Source organism: Monopterus albus, unplaced genomic scaffold, assembly GCF_001952655.1.
Source record: "Monopterus albus unplaced genomic scaffold, M_albus_1.0 scaffold30.1, whole genome shotgun sequence".
Classification (NCBI taxonomy): Eukaryota; Metazoa; Chordata; class Actinopteri; order Synbranchiformes; family Synbranchidae; genus Monopterus; species Monopterus albus.
Genome location: NW_018127910.1, coordinates 1,397,288 through 1,421,303, shown reverse-complemented (window position 1 = coordinate 1,421,303; position 24,016 = coordinate 1,397,288). Strand labels below are relative to the sequence as shown.

Genomic DNA, 24,016 nt, shown 5'->3' with positions numbered 1-24,016 from the left:
TGATAATTTGTTTTCAGTCTTGACATTGCTGTTAAACTGCTCATCCGTGTAATACTTGCAGTTATTTTCAGAGTTCTTAAAAAAGTTTTTTTTCAGGGTCAAAATCTTTGTCCGGTTCATGATAATGAATTTCAGTATCTCCAATTGTGTTCAGTTCCAGCTCCAGTCCCTCAAAATCTATTAACTTCTGTAACAAATCACCTGCCTCATTCCGTACATGGGTCATGCTTGTTGTTGTTGAATCCAACGCTCATCTGCCGTCGCAGATATCAATATACCGTCGCAGATACATTGGATACATACATGTTGTTGTTGTTATTCCTATAACAGCAACAACATATGTTGTTCATCTTGAATATTGTTAAATGGTTTGTCGAGGAGAAGTAATGAGCTTAGGTTAATCAGTAAGGAGCTGGTCAGTACAGATCTTAATAATTGGAAGTGCTTGGTTGTTGCTTTAACTTCCATCTCATAAGAAAAATACAAACATCAAATTCTCACAAAGGACAAGCTTGTACCAGGGAATGTTTGTCATTTTAACTCCAAATGTGACTTAAATGATTGAGATCAAAGCAGTTTCCAGTTACTTTCGACAAATCAATTAATGGAGGAATTGTTGCAGCTCTAAATGATACATTTTATTTAGTACCAGATTAAATTCTGAATTTATAAGGCGGCTTTAATTTTGGTGCACTTTTGTAAATAAACAATAGGTAACAGTTATACATGCTAGCCTATCTTGTAGAGCTAATCTTAAATGCCAATATGAGAAATCATGTTTCCTTTATGTAACAAGGTGAGGAGGTAGAAGTGATGAATAGCTGTGGAGTGTGTCAGACCTTCATGACAGTTCTCATCTCTGTTTAGACCATTTTGCACAATAAAACCCATTAGCCTATGTTTAAAATTTGAACATTTCTGACCTCTAGCTCTGACCCACAGACACTGAAAGTGAATGGCTGAAGGCAACACTTACTGTATAGCTTTTTGTTCACATTATTACAAATAAAATGTGATGCTGCCCTTGAAAAATTCTCGAATTACATAAAAATGTATCCCACAGTGGCATTGATGGTGGCTTCTTGCCATGTCTGTAACCAAGACCAGGCAGCGTCTGGAGGTCGGTTTGAAGTCAGATCTGAGATAAGATAAATTGTTTCCCTTGCTCCTTGACAACTGATTATAAGGGTCTTTCACCTTTTCTAAACAAACATGCTTTCTGCGTGGCTGCATTAGAAGCACAGTCTTGTGCACTATTCAGGGAGTTACCTAACAACAGCAGTGGTTTGTTTTTAGCCATAAAGTTACCACATCATGTAGAGGAGTACGCTGATGAATCCACTGACGCTGCAGATGGGTATGAGCAGCTTGAGTGGGAGTGGGGCAGAAACAAAGACCATGATGTTAATACTGTGGGTTGTGCTTTAAAGCTCTTCATTGTGTTCTGAGTAATCTTCAACTACTGCACCCTATTAGACAGTGTAATAAACTTTGATTAAAGGAAGACTAACTTTATTACAGTTTAGTGTGACTGTGACAGTTCTAATACCTATCAGTTACGGTATGTAGATGAAAAGGGTTTTTCCTCATTTTTAACTAAGTGCAACACTTTATGATAAGGAAGAATGAGATCATTTAGAAGAATATAAAGATTGCAAGCCTGTTTTTCTAATGCCTTTCTATTTTCTCTAAATACAGGGCCGATGCTCAAGAGAAAACTGCAAATATCTTCATCCACCTTCACATTTAAAAACCCAGTTGGAGATAAATGGGCGCAATAATCTCATCCAGCAAAAGACAGCAGCGGCTGTGTTCGCCCAGCAAATGCAGCTCATGATCCCTGGCCCCAATCTTCAGCCTGTGGTAAGGTCGTCATGAATCTCTTTCTTTAGTCTTTTGTGGTATATAACAGTACTTGTCTCACTTGTAGTATAATAGTGTTTCCCCCCATAGCCTACATTTTATTTCACACAGGGACTTGGCACAAATACCGGTCTTGGGTATGGTTCATACATGACACCTCTGAGTCATGGAATGAGCCTCGTTCCCTCAGACATCCTTCCCAGCACTCCACTTCTTACTCCTGGGAGCCCACCTGTCACGGTCCAGAGTTCTTCTTCTTCGTCTTCTGCTTCTTCTCCATCACAGAAGTTGCAGCGTCCAGACAAACTAGAGGTATTCATGCACCACAAGGAGTGATTTAACATAGAAAAATGATGTTGGTGATTTATCTGGCCAGTTGCTGAGAGCTCTCAGTGACTTTATAATTGCTTCCCTCAGGTTTGTCGTGAGTTTCAGCGGGGAAACTGTACAAGAGGGGAAACAGATTGCCGCTTTGCTCACCCTAGCAACAGTCCAATGATTGACACCACTGATAACACTGTCACTGTTTGCATGGACTACATCAAGAACCGCTGCTCCAGGGAGAAGTGCAAGTATTTTCACCCACCTGCGCACTTGCAGGCCAAAATCAAATCCAGTCAACAACAAGTCAGTCAGACAGCCGCGGCAGCTCAAGCTGCAGCTGCAGCTGTGGTAAGACAGAGCCTTCTCCTTCTGATCACTGAAAACTGTGGACTTGCTGGTGTGCTTTGGATCATTGTCCTGCTGCAGAACCCAAGTTCGCTTCAGCTTGAGGTCACAAACGGATGGCCGGACATTCTCCTTCAGGATATTTTGGTACACAGCAGAATTCATGGTTCCACTTATCACAGCATGTCTTCCAGGGCCTGAAGCAGCAAAACAGCCCCAGACCATCCCACTACCACCACCATATTTTACTGTTGGTATGATGTTCTTTTTCTGAAATGCGGTGTTACTTTTACGCCACACATAATGGGACACACACCTTCCAAAAAGTTCAACTTTTGTCTCGTCTGTCCACAGAGTATTATCCCAAAAGTCTTGGGGATCATCAAGATGTTTTCTGGCAAAACTGAGACGAGCCTTTATGTTCTTTTTGCTCAGCAGTGGTTTTCGTCTTGGAACTCTGCCATGCAAACCATTTTTGCTCAGTCTCTTTCTTATGGTGGAGTCATGAACACTCACCTTAACTGAGGCAAGTGAGGCCTGCAGTTCTTTGGATGTTGTTGTGGGGTCTTTTGTGACCTCTTGGATGAGTTGTCGTTGCGCTCTTGGGGTAATTTTGGTCGGCCGGCCACTCCTGGGAAGGTTCTCCACTGTTCCATGTTTTCGCCATTTGTGGATAATGGCTCTCACTGTGGTTCGCTGCAGTCCCAAAGCTTTAGAAATGGCTTTATAACCTTTTCCGGACTGATAGCGCTCCATTATTCTCTTTCTCATTTGTTTTTGAATTTCTTTGGCTCTTGGCATGATGTCTAGCTTTTGAGGATCTTTTGGTCTACTTCACTTTGTCAGGCAGGTCCTATTTAAGTGATTTCTTGATTGCGAACAGGTGTGGCAGTAATCAGGCATGGGTGTGGCTAGAGAAATTGAACTGAGGGGCGATAAACCAGAGTTAAGTTATGTTTTGACAGGGGGGGGAAACACTTATTCACACAGGGCTTTGTAGTTTTGGATTTTGTTTTCCCTTAATAATAAAAACCTTCATTTAAAAACTGCATGATGTGTTTACTTGTGTTATCGTTGACTAATATTTAAATTTGTTTGATGATCTGAAACATTACAGTGTGACAAACATGCAAAAAGATAAGAAATCAGTAAGGGGGCAAATACTTTTTCACACCACTGTATATGATGGTGTTTTTTGTCTTTGTGTTTGCCATGACAAATGCAATGTCATTTGTAATTCAAAAGTCCAACTTATTCTTAGAACTAGGCTGTTTTTTTGGCGGGGGGCCCCTGTCAGACAAAATCTACACAATCGATTTCCCCAGTCTTTATATATTTGTCTCATGGGCCCCCCCTTCATCCCTACCACACCCCCAGGGTGGCACACCTCACAGATATAAAATATCTCTTAGTCTAGATCAGTTTTAACCTATTGTATATTCACATGCCTGGTTGAGGTGTTTTAATCATAAATGGAAGATCTGTGCTTTGTGACTTTCTCATCCAATAATCAAGACCATATGCCTGTTTTCATCCTGTGTTTACAAGCACTACAGATGTAAAATCAGAACACATTATGCAGAGATCAGTTTAGATTTGATTCATCCTATGTTTAGTCCTTGTTTTAAAAGAGTGTCTATCAATTTGATAGTGACAGCAGGTCCCAGTCATGCATTTTGAGTTTTGGTACAGGGGGTGTCCCTTTTTATTTACATTTCCAGGGTTGTGCCTTTAAATAGGGCCACTGAAAGATGCATCAGACACTTGACAAGCAGAACTGGTGCTGTGCTGCAGCTAAAGCTTAAAAGTTTAAAGTTTATTTTTTTCAGTGTGTACAGTATGAACCATCTAAGCATTGTGATAACTGACTACATGGGAAAGTGCCCAAATAGTGTAGTTCACACTTCCCTTTTTCCCCTTAAGAATTTCTGCCTAATCTTTTGCCACTTGCATCTAATAATATTTCATGATTTGGTTTCAGTTATAGCATTAATTTACTTTGCTGAAGTTACACTAAACAAAAGGCCGTTTCTGGTCTCTCACTTTACCACAAATTGGAAATATGCGGTAAAAATGATTTGCATTAACTTTGCTCTAATGTGTTTCCTTACACTTCATAGACCATCACACGTTTATGGTTACATTTACATTATATTTTGTTGCATGAGTTTTTGGCTGCTCTTTTTTTAAACTCACAAAAATGTTTTGTTTCGTATAGTACAGTTCCGCCAAAGGCCTTAGTGTGACTGTGGTAAATGAAGCTCCCCATTATGTGCTTTGTGACATTGGATACATGGTTTGTTTGGTTTTTTCCCAGCTGATTTGTGATGTTGCTTTTGGCTTGCTCTCATATAACCTATCATCATTTCATTTAACAGTTAAACTTTTCAGTGCTTGCTGTGCATTGCATTGTTAGCCTCTTCCTTAAAGCTGTAAAATGATAAAGTGTGCACAACTGCACCAACGGCATCCTTGTAGTATTGTTTTGATTACAATTAGCAAACTCTGAAATATTAACCAAGTGTTATACAATACATAATGTAAAGGGTCTACAGGATTATACCTTATCATCATCAGTCTCGATTGTCAAGATATTAATTATCTGTACACGTGAGTCTTTTAAATCAGGGATTTTTAGTTAATGTGTCCTTTAATTCGTTATTTGGGTTACTGTGCATGCATATTGTGCTTTACGTGGTATACTACATTCTGATTATTTTTGTTTTGTTTCCCCCTTCTCACCTATCCACAATGCTGTCCCCCATGATGCACCTCTGCTTGCTGTTACCTGTTTGTTAATACGCTTGAATCCCATTGGCCCACTGCCATCATGTGCTCGCTGCCTGCTAATATAAGACTCAGGCGACTGCCAAAGCAATGAAGCGACCCCTCGACGCAGCTGTAGACCTGGTATTTTCACCTTTTGCTTTGCATGTAGCTATTAATTGTACTGTAGAACATTTATTTTTGTCATTGTGGCTTCTTCCAAGTCTCATCTAGTTTTTATGTGCACAATCACCATCAGTATTTTTACAAGCTTAATAAGTTGACAGATCTTTAGTAAATTTTTGTGACTACATTATTCCAATCATATCTGTATCCTACAACTGTGTTTTGATTTCTTTTTTCCATTATGTGATAACAGTTACCTTTTTTTTTTGTAGCTGTGAATACTAAATACTAAATCTGTGTAAAATGTAGCTGAACAGAGAGAATGGAAATTTGGGAGGTTTTAGTGTTTTATGTCTCCTCTTGTCATTTGTCAGGCCTTTCCTCACAGCATCCTGCAGTCCCTACCAAAGAGACAAGCTCTTGAGAAAAACAGCTGGGCCAGCTCTTTTCTCAGCCCCAGTTTTTTGCACTACCAACAGGCTCTGGCCAACACACATCTGCAGCAGCCCACTGCAGCATTTTATCCCACAGGTAATAGTTGGTTTTGATGCTCAACAGGCATTTTATACAACTTGCCATTTTCTGTTTCATTTCTATCTTGCTACTTTTTTGTGGGTTTAAAAACTACTCACACATGTCATACACACTTAATGTTGTTGCTTGATATAAGAACTTGGTAGCTGTCTACACTGCAGAAAGACAGGTCTAATACATCGGAACTTTGCTAAATGAAAACTCTAAATCCTGATTAATGAGAGTTTGAATATAGACCTTTTTCACAGCAGACATGGTCACTTGTCACAGCAGGAACGCACACTTTTTACAACATTAGTAATGGCTCTGTTCTATTCAGGTGTCTCAGTAAGCCATGAGAGTGTGTGCAGCAGTCACACCACTGGGCCTGGTAGCTTGGTGATGTAGTGACTATTCACAGGTGTAATCTATGAGCTGCTGTAGCTGGAGAGCTAACCCAAGTAGTCAGTCACACTAGTTCGCCTGTTTGCTCTCTTTTCTTATTTATGTCCCTCTGGTATTTTGTTCACCATCACACACCATTCTTTTCTGTTCCAATTATTGCAGAGGGGGAAAAAAAAAAATCACCAAACTGTTAGGCTTGCTGATGGTGATTAGTTTAGCTGAAGTTGCTAACATCTAGTGTAGAACAGTTTTTGCTGTGACAAAGGAGGTTAAATAAAAGTGAAAGATACAATACAGCTAAAAAGCTGTGATAGCTTCCTTCATTTTGGACTCATCGTCTGTCTGTCCACATGAAGCTCAAGATGACTTTCTACCGGTTAGCAGTGCAAAATTGCATGTCAGAATTAACCACAGTTTAAATCTGTGTAAAACCTTTGCATGGAATAATTTTGCTTCATCTAGCAGATCCATCCACTGCCGTTCCATTGGAATTTCATATTTTAGCCTTAAACCTAGAGCCGCTTCTTCTTTCCTTGCACTTGCAAAAACTGTAGATACTGTAGTGTGTTACTCAGCTTGACTTAATCTGCATGTTTCTGAAGCTTTGATTTTCTTAATGTCTACTTAACTAAAGATTTTATTTATGTGGAGTCAAACCAGTGTTTTATCATATTGATACAGTCAGTCGCGCAAAAATATCTTCTCTTTTTCCATCTGATTATCACACAGGTTCTGTGTTCTGTATGACTCCTGCTAACAGCATTGGTAGGTCCCTACCTTTATTTTTATAAATTACAGTGTGTTTCATAATAAATGGAGAACACAGGTGACACTTCTCTACTGTGTTTCTAAAAGATATTCTTGTTCCTGCATAGGAAAGCAAACGTTTGAATCAGGATCCACTAATCAGCAAGCCACATTAAATAATTTAATTTTTTTCTATAAACATTTTTGGTTGTGTTTCATATTTGTCAGTTGTATTTTTACAGTCACCAAGCCTTGTATATACTCTACTTGCTTGTAATGTTATTCCAAATGGTCAAAGCACATGCACAATATACGCACGAAAGCAATTTGATGTGTTTTCTTTGTCGAACTGCCACGCATCTTGGGTTAGGAAATTTGATAGTCATCCCTGAGATGTACAGTATTACATTATGAAAACTCCTTAAACAGCCCATAAAAACACGTTGATGGTGTCTGGTGGCGTTGCTGTACATGTCATCTTTTTAGGGATGTCACATCATGGACAGATTTCCTAATTTTATCTCTTATCAGCCCTCCTTTTATGTTCTCCCCCTGCTGTCTCGCTTTGCTGTGTGATCACATGCCATCTGCTGGTCTAACCCAATGATGGTTTGCTGCTGTCATTTTGTATTTGCCTGGCAAGAGAAAGAAAGACATTGCTATGGTTACCATAATGCTCCGCCTCCCTTTCCATTGCTTTTATGATTCCTTTCCTGAAAGTCCCCATGATGTACAGTGCTACGCCTGCTACTGTCTCTGCAGCAACTACTCCCGCCACAAGTGTCCCCTACGCAGCAACAGCACCAGCCAATCAGGTTTGCTCCTTTTTAAAGCTTTCTGTCATAAATCCTTGAACTCTGAATGAGTGCTTCATCTTTAAATCAGAGGAGGTGCTTTGTCAGCATAGTGTTGCCCTGCTTGTGTTGCCTGTCATAAAGCTTCATCAACCTGTAGACCTTCAGCAGATCTACTAGGCTTCATTTCACCCCTTTCCCTTATGACACACAGCACTTTTTTTTAGTGGTCTTCGTCTGCAAATGGTGTAATGTTCTTTATTGTTTGTTTTTGCACTTTGTTCAAGTCTATCATTATTCATTATGCAGTTCTTGTGTTTTCTAAATTGAGGAGGAAATACTGAAACAATAGTGACTTTAATTAGATAATATTTACAATTATTGTATTGCTGTCATCAGTGAAAATATGTCGTCATGACCAGGTTTTAAATTAGACATTAGACATCATAATAGTAAATCATTCAGGAGTGGTGATGTCAAGTTGTGCCTATTTCTGTGCCACATTCAACTATGACTTTGACTATGAAATTTGTATTATCTATATTTTGGTAATCTCAGCTGCCCAGACTAAACATTCACTGGTTTTGATGTGTAAAGTTTGTATAGAAGTCAAATAGTCCTCAACAACAATATTCTTCATTATGTTAACTCTATTTCTTTTTTTAACTCCAGTGTTTGTCTATGTGTGGTGTCACATGCACATTATATAAAACTTATTGTTTAAACTCCAACTGTCCGTTGGTGGAGCCATCTTTATGAACACCTTAGAAATGCATGTAGAGTTTACTTTAAATTGAAAAATTAAGCAGTGTATTTGTCAGACGTTTAAATAAAATGTGTATAAAATGGTAAACAAGAATATATTATTTTGAAGTAATGAGGCCGCCAAAAAGTATGGAAAAGTTGTTTGAAATTAATGAAGCTTAAGGGGTAAATTGAAACCAGCAAGTCATTCATTTCATTTAATCTTGTCATTTTTACATCTATTGTGACAGTAAACCTTGATTAGCATGCGATGCACTTTCTCATAAAACAAAAACCCATTTGGCCCAAGTGTATGTTTATTGTGTGAAGTTACTAAGTGCCTGTCGTTTGCCCCCCTGAAACAGATCATCCTCAAGTAACCACCAAACACAGAAGTCGATGCCCTGTTCCTGCTGTCAAAGACCCCAAACAACCACTCTGTAAATACTCTGTCCACACCACACACAACATACAACAAGCTGCATGCTGATAATGTCACTGATGGAGAAGTTGTAGATATCACCTTGATCTCTGATAACAAATTATATAACTCTATTAAACTTGGATTATAGTGTTGTTTAAAAAATGTCACATAAGATTTTGTATGTACACACCTTTGCTCCTGGTCAGAGCTACATTTAGCCTCTTAATGAGCTGAAAAGCAGTCTTCAATTCATGAACTTTGGTGAACATATTCAATGAGAAAACACATGAAAATCAAACAGAAAATAGGTAGTGACACCTTGATATGAACTGATAGGAGAACAAATAGAAATGTTCACTGTCACTTGTAAGTGATGTAATTATTACAAGTGGAGGAGATGAGCACGACACATCTAATCTGAAATCGGCTTTCAGTGTGTAGACAATATATGTTGATGTCAGGTGTAAAGGGGTCTATTGGTGATTGTTTTATTGATTTGGATCATTCTTGGATGTCTTATATTATATAAACAATGTTTTTTCACATTGATTGTTTATCTAGTGTCAGATTTAATAATTTGAAACTAAGTAGTAGACAGCACTTATTTTAACTTTATACTCTGCATTGTAAACCTGTAATTTGAGAGTAGGCTCCTCCTTTAAAGTACTCTGAGGGTAGTTGATCTGTATTGTTTACAGTAATCCCCAGAGAACAGGATCAGTGCTCCACCTCCTGGTGTGCCTTTGCATTGCATATAAAACCAGTCTAAAGGATCTTTATGAAACTGGCCCCTGGTTCAGCTTGAAGATATAGCAAAAGTGTTTTTTAAGAAGAGCCTTCACAACATTGCAGTTAACCCAGTAAATTGTGTAGAAATACTGCTCATATTCAAACTAAAGTTCTTGTGATCCTTTAAGGGTTGAGTTTAGTAGTGTGTAAACTGTACAGTCAGTTGTCAGTACTGTATTTTTGAATGTTACAAGTGCCTAAAGAATTGTGCACGCAATAAGCATATTTAAAAGGCTGTGTCGCTCAATTAAATCTACTCTATTTAAGCCACATTTAGAAAGAAATGTACTTGTTTTGCAGTGTCATGCCAGTGCATTTTGTGTATGCCTGTTTAGATGCAGTCTTACAGTTAATTTTAGTTATGTTTAGGGTTCTATGAATGAAAAAAATAATATCCAGGTTATTTTTTATTTTATTTTACTTTCAAGATGATAAAGTAATTTACAGCAAAGTAGAATACTTTGTATAAAGTAGAATTTAAGTAGAAATTTTGAAGAACTTCAGTTGTGTATGATTGACACAACAATATGCAGTTACTTGTCTTTGTAATGTGCAGCAGAATGAGCATTGTGTCTGGTTAAGTAAAATAGCTGACATTTAAATTAGTTTCCATCATATACATAATATTCTCTTGAAAAACTTCATATACGTTGTACAGTATATTCCCCCTAGTGATATTTTACACGCCATTGGGTGGAATATATGGAGTACATTTGCATATTTTACTAGTTTATCTTTAAAAACATTTTACTATTTAATGATGAATGTAACTTATGAAATGGACCTTAGCTCTGCTGGAGGTTTCTTAAAGGGCCTTGATTTGTTGTACCATCCCATGAAAAGTCATTTATGTCAAGGGATCAAATGTTGGAGCCAAGAGGAACATTTTCATTCATGTCATTGCCTTGTCACCTGTAAAGGACTACAAACCTCTGTATGAGCTAGGCCATAGAATTGTTTTTATGTACAGAGGTGCAAGTAATGTTCATAATAGTGTAGTTTGTCATTTTATTATTTTAATTTGCTGCTGAGGCAGCCTGATGTTAGTGTGATTTTAAAAACTGTATATTTGTAAGTGATTTTGTTGTTCCTCCTCAAAATAACAGGTTAGATTGTACTGCCAGATATTTGACTATTATGTTCTGGTGAAACACTAAGTGATTCCGTGCATAAAAATTTTAGTTTTTAAGTCTGACTTTTGCATTTTACATGGTTTCCACTGCATGCTAGCATCTTGCAACAAAAATATAATCTCTTGCAGAGTGGTCTAAATTTTCAGAAGTCAGAAGGTTGATGGTTTGCTGTTTAAACTTAATTTTTTTTTATGTTTGCTTTCAGTGTAGGTTATTATTAGATAGGATAATTTTCCCTAATTTATTTTGCCTGTAAGTAAAAGGCAGTTTTCTGAATGTTTGTTTCCCCGTTTTGGTAAAAAGCTTGAATGTCAAGCATATGCCTGCACATGGAGGTCGAGATTTGGATCACCCAAGTCAAAAAGATGTGGACAGTAAGAATGTTTTGTCAGACTGACTGATGGCAGCATTTCTCCTAAGCACTTTCTCAGCAGTCACGTGACTGAGAAGGCTTTTTGTGAACTTATCCTTATGCCTTATCTTTGATCTGTTCCTAAGTTTGCATTTGTTCAGAAATTAGAAATTCCTTAATAAAATTAATTCAGTTATGACTGCTGCATGACTGTTTTGTTTAAGGTCAAAATTATGTGAAGAGGACCGACTAGCTGCCATTATGAACGGTAAACTATATCACACCTTGAAGTATGCCAGTTGTTTCCATCCTGGCCTAAATTTAAACTGTTGGCAAATTTTTAGTCTGTAAATTATAGGTGAAAATAATTTGTTTTGTGCATAATGTAGATGGTTTTGTTTCTGTAAATTCAAATTTGTGTAAAATCTAATACTGCAAATAAATAAATGTAATTTAAATGCAACACTGTGAGTTTTGATTGTGAGCTGTACATCTATTTTGCATCAGAACCAAGGATATGCATGTTTTCTGAATTCTTTTGCAAAAAGTAGAGGTTTGCCTCAAAAACACAACTCACAAATGAAAAAGAAATCAATCAATTCAGGTGGATAAACAGTTTAAAGTTTAACTTCATTAACTACTACTAGAGAAAGTCGGATTGGTCAAATAAGACAGATCATGTTGCTGGTTTTAAAACGGCTTCATAATTTTTATACAATTTATCAGCTTTTATTCAGCGATCTCAAATTTGGAAAGGAGCAACAAAGTGCAGCGTTACCATAGCAACAGCATCCGGTGCATTTTCCTCTCGTTAGAGTTACGTCCTCTACTTGCCTCTGTGATTGGATGAGCTCTCCTTAGATGTCACTGAGGCAACCGAATGATGGGAATTTTAACACATGAACGGAAATGTAACCGCTGAATTTCACTGGCTCCCTCCGTGCGGCTCCCATTCAGACACAAGTGATGTTTACAGAAAGCACAGGTAGCAATTGGACTGTTCGTACGCCCGTTTCAAGAGGGATGGGCCACTTTTTTTTTTCTTTTCTTTTTTTGCCCCGGTACGGGAGCCGATTGGGGACCGGCTAGTTACGCAGCGACCGGTGAGGGGAGCCGATTGGGGACCGGCTAGTTACGCAGCGACCGTGGGTCTCCACCCGAGATTATGGCGGATGGGGCTGCACTGGAGAGCGGGGGGGAAACGGAGTCATGCCAGCGATGGTGAAGAGGAAGCAAAGAAGCACAAGTTTCTTTAATGCAATGTCGACACGATTTTAGTTGGTGCTGTTTTTGTGAGGCGGCCTTCGGCTTCAAATACTGCGCCCGCAGTTCGCTCTAGGGGCAAATCCATCGGTTTCCCAATGTCCTGATGGATCAAGATTGTTTTTTTTTTCTGATGCACAGAGAGGGTTGAGCTAAGCAGATGAAAGCCCGCACGGTCCACATCATCGGACGATATGTTTTGTTAGTCCTGTGCACATTTTGGACAGTTACAGTCATCGGATGCTCGTCTAGCTGTCCGTGTTTGGCCTGCACGGGGGAATTTCTACAATGAAATCCAGCTTGGCGGACCGAGTCTTTGTGCTCTGCCATAGTTGAGCAGCGGCGAGCAAGACTGTATTATTGACAGCCCGTTCAAAATGGGACACGAATGGTGAATGTGATTCGTGCGGGAACATTTCTGAGTTCATTTCAATGACGCGCGGAGATTGATACCGTACGCCTTGAGTTAATCCACGATGCGCGAGTATAAAGTGGTGGTCCTGGGCAGCGGTGGGGTCGGGAAATCCGCCCTCACTGTGCAGTTTGTTACCGGGACGTTCATTGAGAAGTACGACCCCACCATAGAGGATTTTTACCGCAAGGAGATCGAGGTAGACTCCTCGCCGTCGGTGCTGGAGATCCTTGACACCGCTGGTACCGAGCAGTTCGCCTCCATGCGGGACCTTTACATCAAAAACGGTCAAGGATTCATACTGGTCTACAGTCTTGTCAACCAGCAAAGCTTCCAGGACATAAAGCCGATGAGGGATCAGATCATAAGAGTGAAAAGGTTGGTGAAATGATGCGCAAGAAGACACTAATGTCCACATAGTTTAGATGCTGAGGATTTTCTTTCACACATATTATGTTGGCATGACAGGCCCTGTAGTTTCAGGATGGGCCTAGGCCTGGTCTGAGGTCTGTGCTTGAATGGAGATGCTGTACATCTTCAGGGAAGACTATAGAACAAACACTACGTGCCTGTTCTATTTTGGTGACCCAAGTCTTACCCACAGTGCTTGTAGTTAGGCAAATGCCCTTGCACTGCAGTCCCAGCATCTCTAAAAGGAAGCATTAGTGATCTCATGAGTAGCCTCTTGTTTCCAGTCTTTCTGTAACTTTTTGATGTTTCAGTCAGTTGTTAGCAGGACAGCAGTGCCGAGCCATCAGCTGACTGATGCTGGTGATGTGCCGAGCTTCCGTTTTACAGCCCCAAGTGTCCGTTGTGCCGGCTGCTGCAACCTCTGTGAAACACCCAGCTGGGGGATACCCAGGATTCAGCGCAACAGAAGCTCTGCAGAGATTTTCAAGGAAGCACAGCCTAGAAAAAAATTGTGTAGGGGAAAGCACCCTGGTGTGAGCATGGCTTCTGTTTTTAATTAACAAGCTCTTTAGGAAGAGCAGCAGAATTCAGATTGTCTCATGTGTGAGTGTTGTAACATAGAAGATCCAGATATGAGGTCACCAGAGTGGACTGCTGATTGATACCATGGAAGAGGTTAGCTGAAGCTGTGTGGTGGTGCAGTCAAGTTATCAGGGTTTCTTAGCTCCAAGTCAGTGTACTGTATGTTCACCTGGTGACATGGCATGAGGTTATAAAACCAGAAATATACCATATCATAGATGCCGCTGGTTCAATAATCACGGGTGATGGCCCCCGAGTCACTGGATCAACTCCTGCGTTACGGTGTGCAGGCAGCGTGCACTGAGCTGTGACTGTGAGGGTTCATCAGTCATGGCAGGTGTCAGTAGATGCGTACAGTCAATGTAAAGAGTCCAATAGGCTCCAGAGACACAAAGCTGTCCAATGAAGAAGCATATTAAAATGAGCTTACAGCTACTGTTTACTGATGGAGTGAATTACTTTAGCTAATGCTCAGCATGAAGACAGTGCAGACCTATGTTTCACTCTTTACTGTGGCACAACTGCCTATTTCTGTTACCTTCCGCCAAATAAAAGTTAAACTTATTCATCACCCAAATGTTTTTTTGTTGTTGTTGTTGTTATTAGTTTTCATCATGCATCTTGTAAACAGTCCTATAAATCATCGGCTCCAGATGAAAGAATGAGGTCAACATATTTCCCCCATATGAGTTGAGAATAGGGAGAAGTATTTTCAGTCCGCCATGTGTCTGTGTCTTTGTTAATATGTGTGTGTTTATACCGTACGTGCGCATGTTTGCTCAGACAGCAGATGCAGCCAGACTGCTATGTGATTTCACACTTTAAAAACTCTGTCTGGTGCTGTTCCCTAATGCCACAGCAGAATTTATTTTTTGTAACACAACTATCATATTACATGTGCTACACATCCAACACAGTTCATTTCAGAGCCCTGTGCTTCATGTGTTGGAAACAGTTGAGGTTTTTTTTTAAATTTCCAGTCTTTAATTAAGCAGTGACCAACATTCTGTGTTATTCCCTTTAACTGACTTTTTCAGTGGAAGTGTGCGTATTTGTTTTGATCATTCAAATCATTTCTCTTCATTTGTACAGTAAATAGTTTTTAAAAAGAGTTGTCAAATAACTTGTAAGTGCATCTTCTTCCCTTTATCATTAACAAAGTTTATGAACCAAAACACATATTTACATATAAAAACTTGAACAATAACCCAACACCTTTGTCATGTTTTTATTTCCAGCCAAACGTAGAAAACTTTGAATTAAATAGTGCAAGGTCTTAATTTTAGGTTTCCCTTGTTGTGCCAGTTCTCAGCAACTGAAATGAGGACTCTACAGATTAAGTGGGGAAAAAATAATATATGTACAGACTCCAGTATGTTGGGTTTTAAATGGAAAAAGTGACACTATTATTTCCTCACTGAAAATACACTGGCACACTATTGCCATTTTAAAACATAATGCTAAAATGCAACAAGTTCAGGCATGTTCTCTGTGGTTGGTTGAAAGGCATTATGGGAAATGTAGGAGATTGCTAAATATAGAGAAGACAGATTGAGATATCAGAAAGGCACAGTTGACCCCAAGGTATTCACCAGAGATGAGCATTGATGATAACTATGGTACAAGGGTGCAGTTGTTAAACAACCAGAACTCGGACGACCGCTCTGTGAAGTGGGATTTTTGTTGTGTAAAAACTCAGCAGTCAGATTGTTCCTGTACACTGCCTTACATTGCTTTCACTTCTTGTCTGTTTATCCCGTCTCACTTCCAGAACATTAGTGACCTGTCGCAACCGTATCAGGTCAGAGGTGCCGCCATGTGGTGCTCTCACTCTGAACCCTGTCAGTATCTATCAGTGCCTGCTGTTAGTGGCACAGACGGGTTTCAGCACCAAGGCTCTGGGTGCACGTGATTACACCCTGGCCTGCTTGTGTCCGCTGGGGCCCTCATCACTCTTTCTTCAGTTGCACTTAATTAGACACCGGGGATGTGTTTGGCAGCTTAACAGAGCATTTAAACACGAGGACCGCGGTTGAAGAAACGGAACCACAGTAAACCTTGCTGTGGGTATTGCTGCCCTGCTCTGGTGCTGGTGTTGTTGATACCTTTAGCCTGCATATTTCCAGTTCAAGCTGCATGTGTACTTGTGTATGCATTTCAACATTGTGCTAAAACAACACTGTACACAAACTGAAGTAATCATGCCAAGGCTTGTTCATGTGCCAGCTGGTTGAAAGGATAAAGATCAGTAAATGGAAGAGCAGCAGTCACCCAGTTAGATCCTCTGTCATCTGTGTCTTTGCCTGTTGAAAAAACTGGGCAAAAGAACTAAGCTAAAGGTTAGTGGTGATTACTTAACAACTGACTTGGCTTTTGAAATGATGTGTTAAAGACTGTTGGTGGATTGTAGTGTAGCCAAGCCTCTGAAAATGCTCAAATATAATTAGTGGGAGAAACACGTGCTAACTCACTCCACCAACCAGGTAACATTTTTAGCCATTCTATTACTCTAGTTGGCTATCAGCTAGTTGACCGTCTGACCAGATTTTGTGTGGATGAATCCCTAGTTGACCGTCTGACCAGATTTTGTGCGGATGAATCCTAATGATGTTGCTGATCCTGGGAGGTTGACATTTGTGGATTTGAGTGCAGTGTCTCGGTAACTACTGTGTTGGATGATTTGGTACAAACATCTCATCCTCAACCTGAATACTAATAATTTTGATGTTCTTAAACTTCATTTGGTGCCACTCCCATCAGCCTCAGTTGTACTTTGTGTTGACTGCTAATTAGCAAACATTAACATGGTAAACTCCTAAATTAAGTGAACATTATACCTATTAAGTATTAGCTTATTAATATAGTAAAAGCTGACATGCTAGCGTTTGCATTAAAGCTACAGTATGTGACTTTTTAGTGTATTTTAGCCTATTTGTTGTTTGTCTTGGTGGTGGTGTTCAACAAATTCCCTAAAGATTCAAATCAGCTAGGTAATAGAGTCAGCAGGTTTATCATCCTAATCCAACTATATGCAAATTTAAAATGATGATGAAACAGTAAAAACACACTGAATCATTGTACCAAATGAGATCTAATAACATTTCTAAAGCTACGTGAGTTAGGGGTTTTTTTATTTCTAACATCAGGCTGGTAAGTCTAGTGTTGATACTGGAACAATATCCTCAGTGTAAAATATCCTTTTCAGACTTCAGTGGGAAATATAGAATGTGTTATGAAAGAATCTATTTACTATACAACGTTTATTCCTGTCCTCTTACGCCTGCCTTACAGAATGGCAACACATTTCTAATGCAGTGGCACTTTGAATTTCATATTTTCAGTCTTTGTACAATCGAGGAGGAATTTGGTACCGATGGTATAATTATCCCCAAGAAGCAAGTATTGTGCCATATTCTTGTGATGCACCAAATCCAAGGATGACTGTACAGCCTGACAAGTTCAGTACACATTTATCTTGTCCCTTTTGACATTTCTTGACCAGTGTTTCTAATGTATCTGTGAACAGCATCAGATTTCAAAGGCAATGGGAAGCAGAGAATTAGTTTCTGCAACATTTTTTAGAATCCATAAAGAAGTAGTATTCCTGATATTGCCTTTTTTTATCCATCATTCTTTTGAAAAGCACCAAATCTTCATTTCTAGATTCTCAAGAAATCTGTTCTTGATTAAATTGTACTTTTCCTGATTTTGTGCCAAAAGAAGGGAGCTTATTTCTGCTGTCTGACTCGGCTGATTTCTCTTCACTGTCTAAACTGAAGACCCTCCTCCAAAGGGGAGGCGACCCAGTGCACAGCCTGTTTTCTGCCTCATCCTAACGGTGCTGGTCAGAGTCAAACCCGGAGCCTCCTGGGGGCGGCCAGTTCCACTATCCATCAGTAAAGCCTGTGTGAGTTGATGCATCATGCATTATAGATAAGGTGTGTCTGGGTGAGGTCGAATGGGTGTTTGCAGCCAGGGTGCTCCAGCTTGGGCCCCTTCAGGCTCCCAGGCTGAAGCGTAAAGCGTGACATGTTGTTTGTGTCACAACACAGACACAGGCAGACTCAGTTATTTGTCTTATGAGGCTTGTGTCTAAATAAACACCTCTGTATGTGTCCTGTGTTACAGACATGCCTTGCTTCCTTTGCCCTTTGCATCAGCCACTGCTGGGTCCAGACACAGCATGGCTGAAGCCCTGGGAGCCTCTGTAGCAGTCACAGAGTCTCACACCTCCTGGGACTGCCGGTTTCCTCTGCTATTATGACTATATATAGTTCTCCTTTGGTAACAGATGTCTGTGTACTGTGCTCTTGTTATGATGAGGCCTAAATGAGCTGTATAACTTGCATATGGCTGACCAAGTCTAATCTTCCATTATGGTAAAGAAAAAAAAAACATGCAGCACACTTGGGTGTTTGATATGACTTTATTGGACTGTGTTTTGGAATTCCTCCTGCTGTTTGGGATATCTGTGATGATCTCATTTGATTTCTAAGGTTTGACATGCAGGCAGCTATGACAAGATTCCCTGTCATACATGTCATCAGTGGATTAGAGCCAGTCCCAGCTGACACTGAGCGAGAGGCAGGCTACACCTTGGACATTTTACCATAATAATAATCATCTTTTAACTTTAAAATCTTGAATCTATACAAAGAGCTCAGCTACTAGCCATCTTAAACAGTTTTCCTGGTATGAAATAGCCTGTGTTAGTAGATAATATATGGTTGCAGCCCTCATTGGGAGATTTAAAGCAGGGGATTTGAGTTAAAAAAAAAACAGACTGGGACATACACAGAGACCAAAATGGCTCCATTTCTCCCACTAAAGGCTGAACCTCCTGTGGTTTCTCCAAATGGATATAGCTATAAAAGTCCAAATTCTGCCTTTTGGCCTGCTCGTTTTTGTCTTTCAGCGAAGGTAGAAAGGGAGCATACCACTAACCACCAACTAGATGTGGTCCAGAATAGTTCTCAAGAAAATCATGGTCTTGTTGTTTTTATTGACACCAGGAATCCAGTGAATGAGACAGTCGGTGTTAAAGCTGTGTAGTTTCTCATTCAGCCGGCTAAACGCTGAAATCATCTCTTAAATGCGGTTACTTCTCTCAGCTGGTGAGTCCTGGGAACGGAACAGGACTGTTGAGATTAACATTCACTTGGACTCATGTCTGATCAAAGTCTGCTCCCTGTTTTCTGCAGATTTCTAAGAATTGAAGCTGAAACCTGCAGTCTCTGTATACCTGTTACCATAGCAGTCAGAATGATTTTTTTTTCATCTCTAAATAATTTAGAGCCATCTATATTTCATAGAGCGAGGGCAGCATTTGAATATCCTAATGATGTTCATGGGTGTTCGGGTGCATGACTCTGGTTAGATGTGACGATGCTGCTCAGTGTCATGGATATTTAAATTTGGTACAAACAGTTCGACAGATGGAATCTGCTCCCTTGCTGGACGCACATTCAGACTAGGATGAAAGAAATAACCTGTTTTATGATCTGCTATCTCCCTTGATGTTTTTGATCTTTGTTTTCTCTTCTGATGTGTGCATTTTGCCTCAGAGACCCGCCGCGTGTTCCTGTATTGAAACTGATATAGTTATTTTATTGGTGAAACGGTATCATTGCTGTTCCTTCTGATAATCACAGTATACTGCAATAGCCTGTTTTATTTAAATGACCATCTCCCCCGACCCAGTCCAGTTCCACACTGACTCCAGATGTAGCGCTTCAGCAACATGGCAGGGAGTCCACAGCTCAGAGGATTATGGCCACTTCCTACACTTCAGGGGTCCAAGCTGTACTATTCATGTCTTGTTCGCCACCGTGTCCGGATTTAGAATTGCTAGGGTGGGTGGCATGGAGGTTCAGCATTGAGCCCTTTACAGCAAAAAGGGGCTGCCCCAGTTCTTTATGTGAGAAGCTTCACCCCACAGTCAGCAAAAAAAAAAAAAAACCTGAACTGTTTCAATCCAGTCTCACAGCAAAATGTATAATAGCTACAGTATGTTGGTTCACACTGCAAAACACACACAAACACACACGCACTAACGCCTCCAAAAGTGTGACATCGCAGTGTTTCCTGGGTCGAAAATTGTGACATGGCAACATCTTTCTGGCAGTGAAAATGAATGAAAATGGTTCAGTTTAGGCACAGAAACTACCTGGGTATGGTTCGGGAAAGACCCTGGGTTCGGATTAAAAATACACTGTGTGGTTGTTGTTGTTGTTGTTGTTGTTGTTGTTTTTTAACAGATTTTCACAGAAAAAAAACATACCTGGATTCTGTTAATGAAACTGTTCTGTTTAACTTGATTTTCAGCCAGATGCTACAATGTCGTAACACCTTTGAAATGATTGCTTCCTGCTGCTGCTGCTGCAAAAAAGAAGCAGCGCTAACTGCATTTTAATATAAAGTATGCTTGAGATGGAAATGCCTTCTGTAATGGAAAGTGGAAAGAGAGATAAGAAAAGGACAGTTTTCATCCAGATGTTTGTATTATTGAATTTTGTTGCCTCGGCAGCACGGCTCTAGGAAAAGCAATTGTGCACATTCATTCAGTAATTCTCATTTCATTCATATGTCAGTGTTTGCTCTGTTATATTGCAACAGAGAGATATGAGATGACAGTTTACTTGCAATGAAATGTGCTGCATAAACTTGAGAGAGAGATGCGGAGATGACAGGATGGTCACTTCAGTTTACTTGCAAATCAATGTGCTGTATAAATAAAATTCCTTTACTACTCGCTAAAATTGACTATGCATGTCTGTCAAAACTATTTATTCAGCTACACACTAACAGAATTTGGCCGTAAGAGAGAGGGAAAGGAAATGTGTGGATTGAAACTTTAACGAAACTATCTTAAAAACGCACATTAGGGCCAGAAAAATGACTAAAACTTTGATTTTCATGTTAATTTATATTAGTGTGAAAATGGTTATAGAAATGCATTTAATAAAAATGACATTTGGACTAGATTCCACATGTCCTGGTTCACATCATTAGTTCTGGAATACTGTAAAACTGGCATCAGCTTTAATGGCCAAATATGTTAAACACAGAAGGACCCAGTCTGGTTGATTCTGTACATTTTTCTCAGAGCTGCCTGCCTCCCCTGAACCGGAGAAGCAAGTCAAATGAATAAGTGAGGCTAGGTTGTCCTTTGTTGCCATTGAAAGAAAGAGGGTCGAATGGCTTATGTTTCAGTGGGTCATATTTCAGTTGGGTGCTATACAAAGTGAATGGAAGAGAAATAAATAGCTGCATTAGTAAAGGACTGTCACATGCAGCATGTAAAGCTTAGATTCAGCAGTACAATGAAACCATTTGAAGCAGGGGCTGATACTACGTTCTGAAATACTAATTTAACGAGAATCACTTTTAACACACACAAGGAATTTGTCTCCGGTACAGAACTGAGGCAGCCATCTACGGCACAAACTCACACACACTCTGATGGTACCACTGTCCTTGCGAGGGCACCAGGAGCAATTTGGGGTTCAGTGTCTTGCCCAAGGACACGTCAGCATGTGGACTGGGGAGAACGGGAATCGAGCTGCCAACTTTGCGGTTAGGGGACGACCTCTCTACCTCCTGAGCCACAGCTCTCCAACTGTTGCCTTTTGAACTAAGTTCTGGGGAAATGTGAAGACAAAAACTACTGATTGCTTCCAGCATCACTTTTTGCCAAGTGTATCTTACTCCTGCATCTGTTTCTGACAAGGTGGTGTGTGTCTGTCCTCAGATATGAGAAAGTCCCTGTGATCCTGGTGGGGAACAAGGTGGACCTGGAAAGCGAGCGGGAGGTATCATCCAGTGAAGGTCAGGCCCTGGCTGAGGAGTGGGGCTGTCCGTTCATGGAGACCTCAGCAAAGAGCAAAACCATGGTAGACGAACTGTTCGCTGAGATCGTTCGGCAGATGGACTACGCCGCCCAGCCAGACAAGGACGACCCCTGCTGCTCCTCTTGCAATATACAATAGCCCCGGGGGTCTCCAGGAGCAGGCCAGGCAAGAAGTCTCCACTTCGACTTGCTGCAGAGAATTATACAGTTAGACCCACACAAAGGCCAATGAAAGGGAAAATAAATTTGTGGTTGAACGCAATAGATTTTAACTCTATGAAGCATAAAATCTGCAGTGACATGATTATTATTTAGCAACATGTGAGTAATGAATACCTTTTAAATGAAGAATGCTAGGAATTTGCCGCAAGAGAAATTGACAGAAAGGAACATGCCTTCACCTTATGCCATTCTCTTTTGTTGTTTGCTTTTATCCTTTGAGTTGTGACAAAAAAAATCATCAACAAAAAATCACAGATTAGGATCTTATCTCCTTAGGTTGTTGAAAATGTTTCGTTTGTTTCCCAGAAGCACACAAGATGCTTTTTTTTTAACCACAACCCTGTTGCAGGTGGCTTCTGTGCACAAACCCAACAATAACTTCTACATTCTAGTTGTTGCAAACATTGACAAGTATTTGGTTTACAGTATGTACAGGTTTTTCTCCCAGCTCAGTTTGTGTAGTGGTCGGTGGGAGGTTTTTCTACTCATTACAGGGCTGAACCAAAGAGGTGACCTGAAAGCACCTCCATTTTCTTTTTTTTTTTCAGTTGTTTAAAAAAAAAAGGAATGGAGAGAAAATTGCGGTTAAGTCAGTGTCTTTCTTGAAACATTGGTGCAGTCATCTCTTTCCTATTTTCTCACTTTGAGATATAATAGTCAACATAGCAGAGTCTTTCACATATTGTGCGATGTTTTGCTTTCCTCTTTAGGAAGACTGACAACAGATTCCTGAGTAGTACTATAACCAACTGGAGTTCATCTCCTCAGTGTTTGAATAGCTCTACAGATAAACTCCTGTCAGGAATCAGTGACATTTAAAGTGAAGATGCCAACATTTGTCATACTTTACTTTTTCTTTTCTTCTCTTCTGGTATCAAGATGAAATGGGGTGCTCAAGAGTTTCAACATCTCTTTATGTGCTCAGAGTATTCAAATCCATAGTAATAAATAACAAAAAAGGCAATGAGAATAAGAATAATAAATGGTAGTGTAAATATTTTGTATTGAAAGTGCCAGCTCCTATGAAGACACTGAATCAACACATGGAATTGTCAACTGTATGCATGGCTAGTAAACAACAAAGGACTCTTCTTGTTTGAGATTATTATAGGCTGTGGAAATGTGCAAACTAAACACACACACTTCTGGATCTGGACACTGTCTCAACTGTACATCTATGTTGCCACGGGAATCAAACTTTTCCTGTGTAACCATTTTCATTGTTGATTTTATATTTTTTTATGTGACCATTTACTCTTTGTTCCCTCTCTGAGTGGTGACAGTTTCATTTGACACCTAAACAATAAAAGTGCGCTCAACACTTGACCAAGGCTTAAGTGAAAATGATGCTGTGTCTCTGTTCTATAACCAAATTGCTTCTTTCATATAATTCTACATTTTTTTAAACTATTACAATTCATAGAGTATTTCACACAGGCATTTCTCTCTAATAGGTTTTGACTACTCCTATAAATCAGAGGTTTTCAAACCAAACCCGTCTTTTAGCTGTGGGTTACATCCTGAGCCCTGTTTTATAGTATTTATTTCTCTATATTTTGGTAAATTGGCACCATTAACCATTAAAGGTATGCCAAATTTGCTGTTAGTAGTTCCTGTTTACAGTGTACACATGAATGTACAGTGGTGTGAAAAAGTGTTTGCCCCCTTACTGATTTCTTATCTTTTTGCATGTTTGTCACACTGTAATGTTTCAGATCGTCAAACAAATTTATATATTAGTCAAAGATAACACAAGTAAACACATCATGCAGTTTTTAAATGAAGGTTTTTATTATTAAGGGAAAACAAAATCCAAAACTACAAAGCCCTGTGTGAACAAGTGTTTGCCCCCCTGTCAAAACACTGGTTTATCGCACCTGAGTTCAATTTCTCTTGCCACACCTGTTCGCAATCAAGAAATCACTTAAATAGGACCTGCCTGACAAAGTGAA

At 39.8% G+C, this 24,016-nt stretch overlaps 2 protein-coding genes across 6 annotated transcripts in view; both read left to right on the top strand.

The window, feature by feature from the left end:
* The window catches only part of LOC109958085 (muscleblind-like protein 2a), a 19,967-nt gene extending 8,212 nt beyond the window's left edge, over positions 1-11,755 (top strand). The window contains exons 3-10 of one of the 5 annotated variants that reach the window (XM_020596433.1): positions 1,699-1,863; positions 1,954-2,175; positions 2,281-2,535; positions 5,389-5,442; positions 5,799-5,955; positions 7,072-7,107; positions 7,810-7,904; positions 8,993-11,755. In XM_020596433.1, coding sequence (XP_020452089.1) covers positions 1,699-1,863; positions 1,954-2,175; positions 2,281-2,535; positions 5,389-5,442; positions 5,799-5,955; positions 7,072-7,107; positions 7,810-7,904; positions 8,993-9,007 — 999 coding nt within the window. In that variant the 3' untranslated portion in view covers positions 9,008-11,755. The other 4 variants (XM_020596435.1, XM_020596431.1, XM_020596432.1 and 1 more) reach the window with 4 other exon arrangements.
* Positions 11,756-12,431: 676 nt separating this feature from the next.
* rap2aa (RAP2A, member of RAS oncogene family a) lies at positions 12,432-23,396 on the top strand. The gene is made up of 2 exons (XM_020596523.1): positions 12,432-13,378; positions 21,744-23,396. Exons 1-2 carry the CDS (start codon positions 13,065-13,067, stop codon positions 21,979-21,981), a joined length of 552 nt encoding a protein of 183 aa, XP_020452179.1. The 5' UTR covers positions 12,432-13,064; the 3' UTR covers positions 21,982-23,396.
* The last annotated feature ends 620 nt before the right edge of the window (positions 23,397-24,016 follow it).

Excerpts from the sequence above, each read along its gene's own strand:
- rap2aa (XM_020596523.1), top strand. The coding sequence starts at position 13,065 with ATGCGCGAGTATAAAGTGGTGGTCCTGGGCAGCGGTGGGGTCGGGAAA. Across the intron at positions 13,379-21,743 it reads CAGATCATAAGAGTGAAAAG|ATATGAGAAAGTCCCTGTGA; the intron begins GTTGGTGAAATG and ends GTCTGTCCTCAG.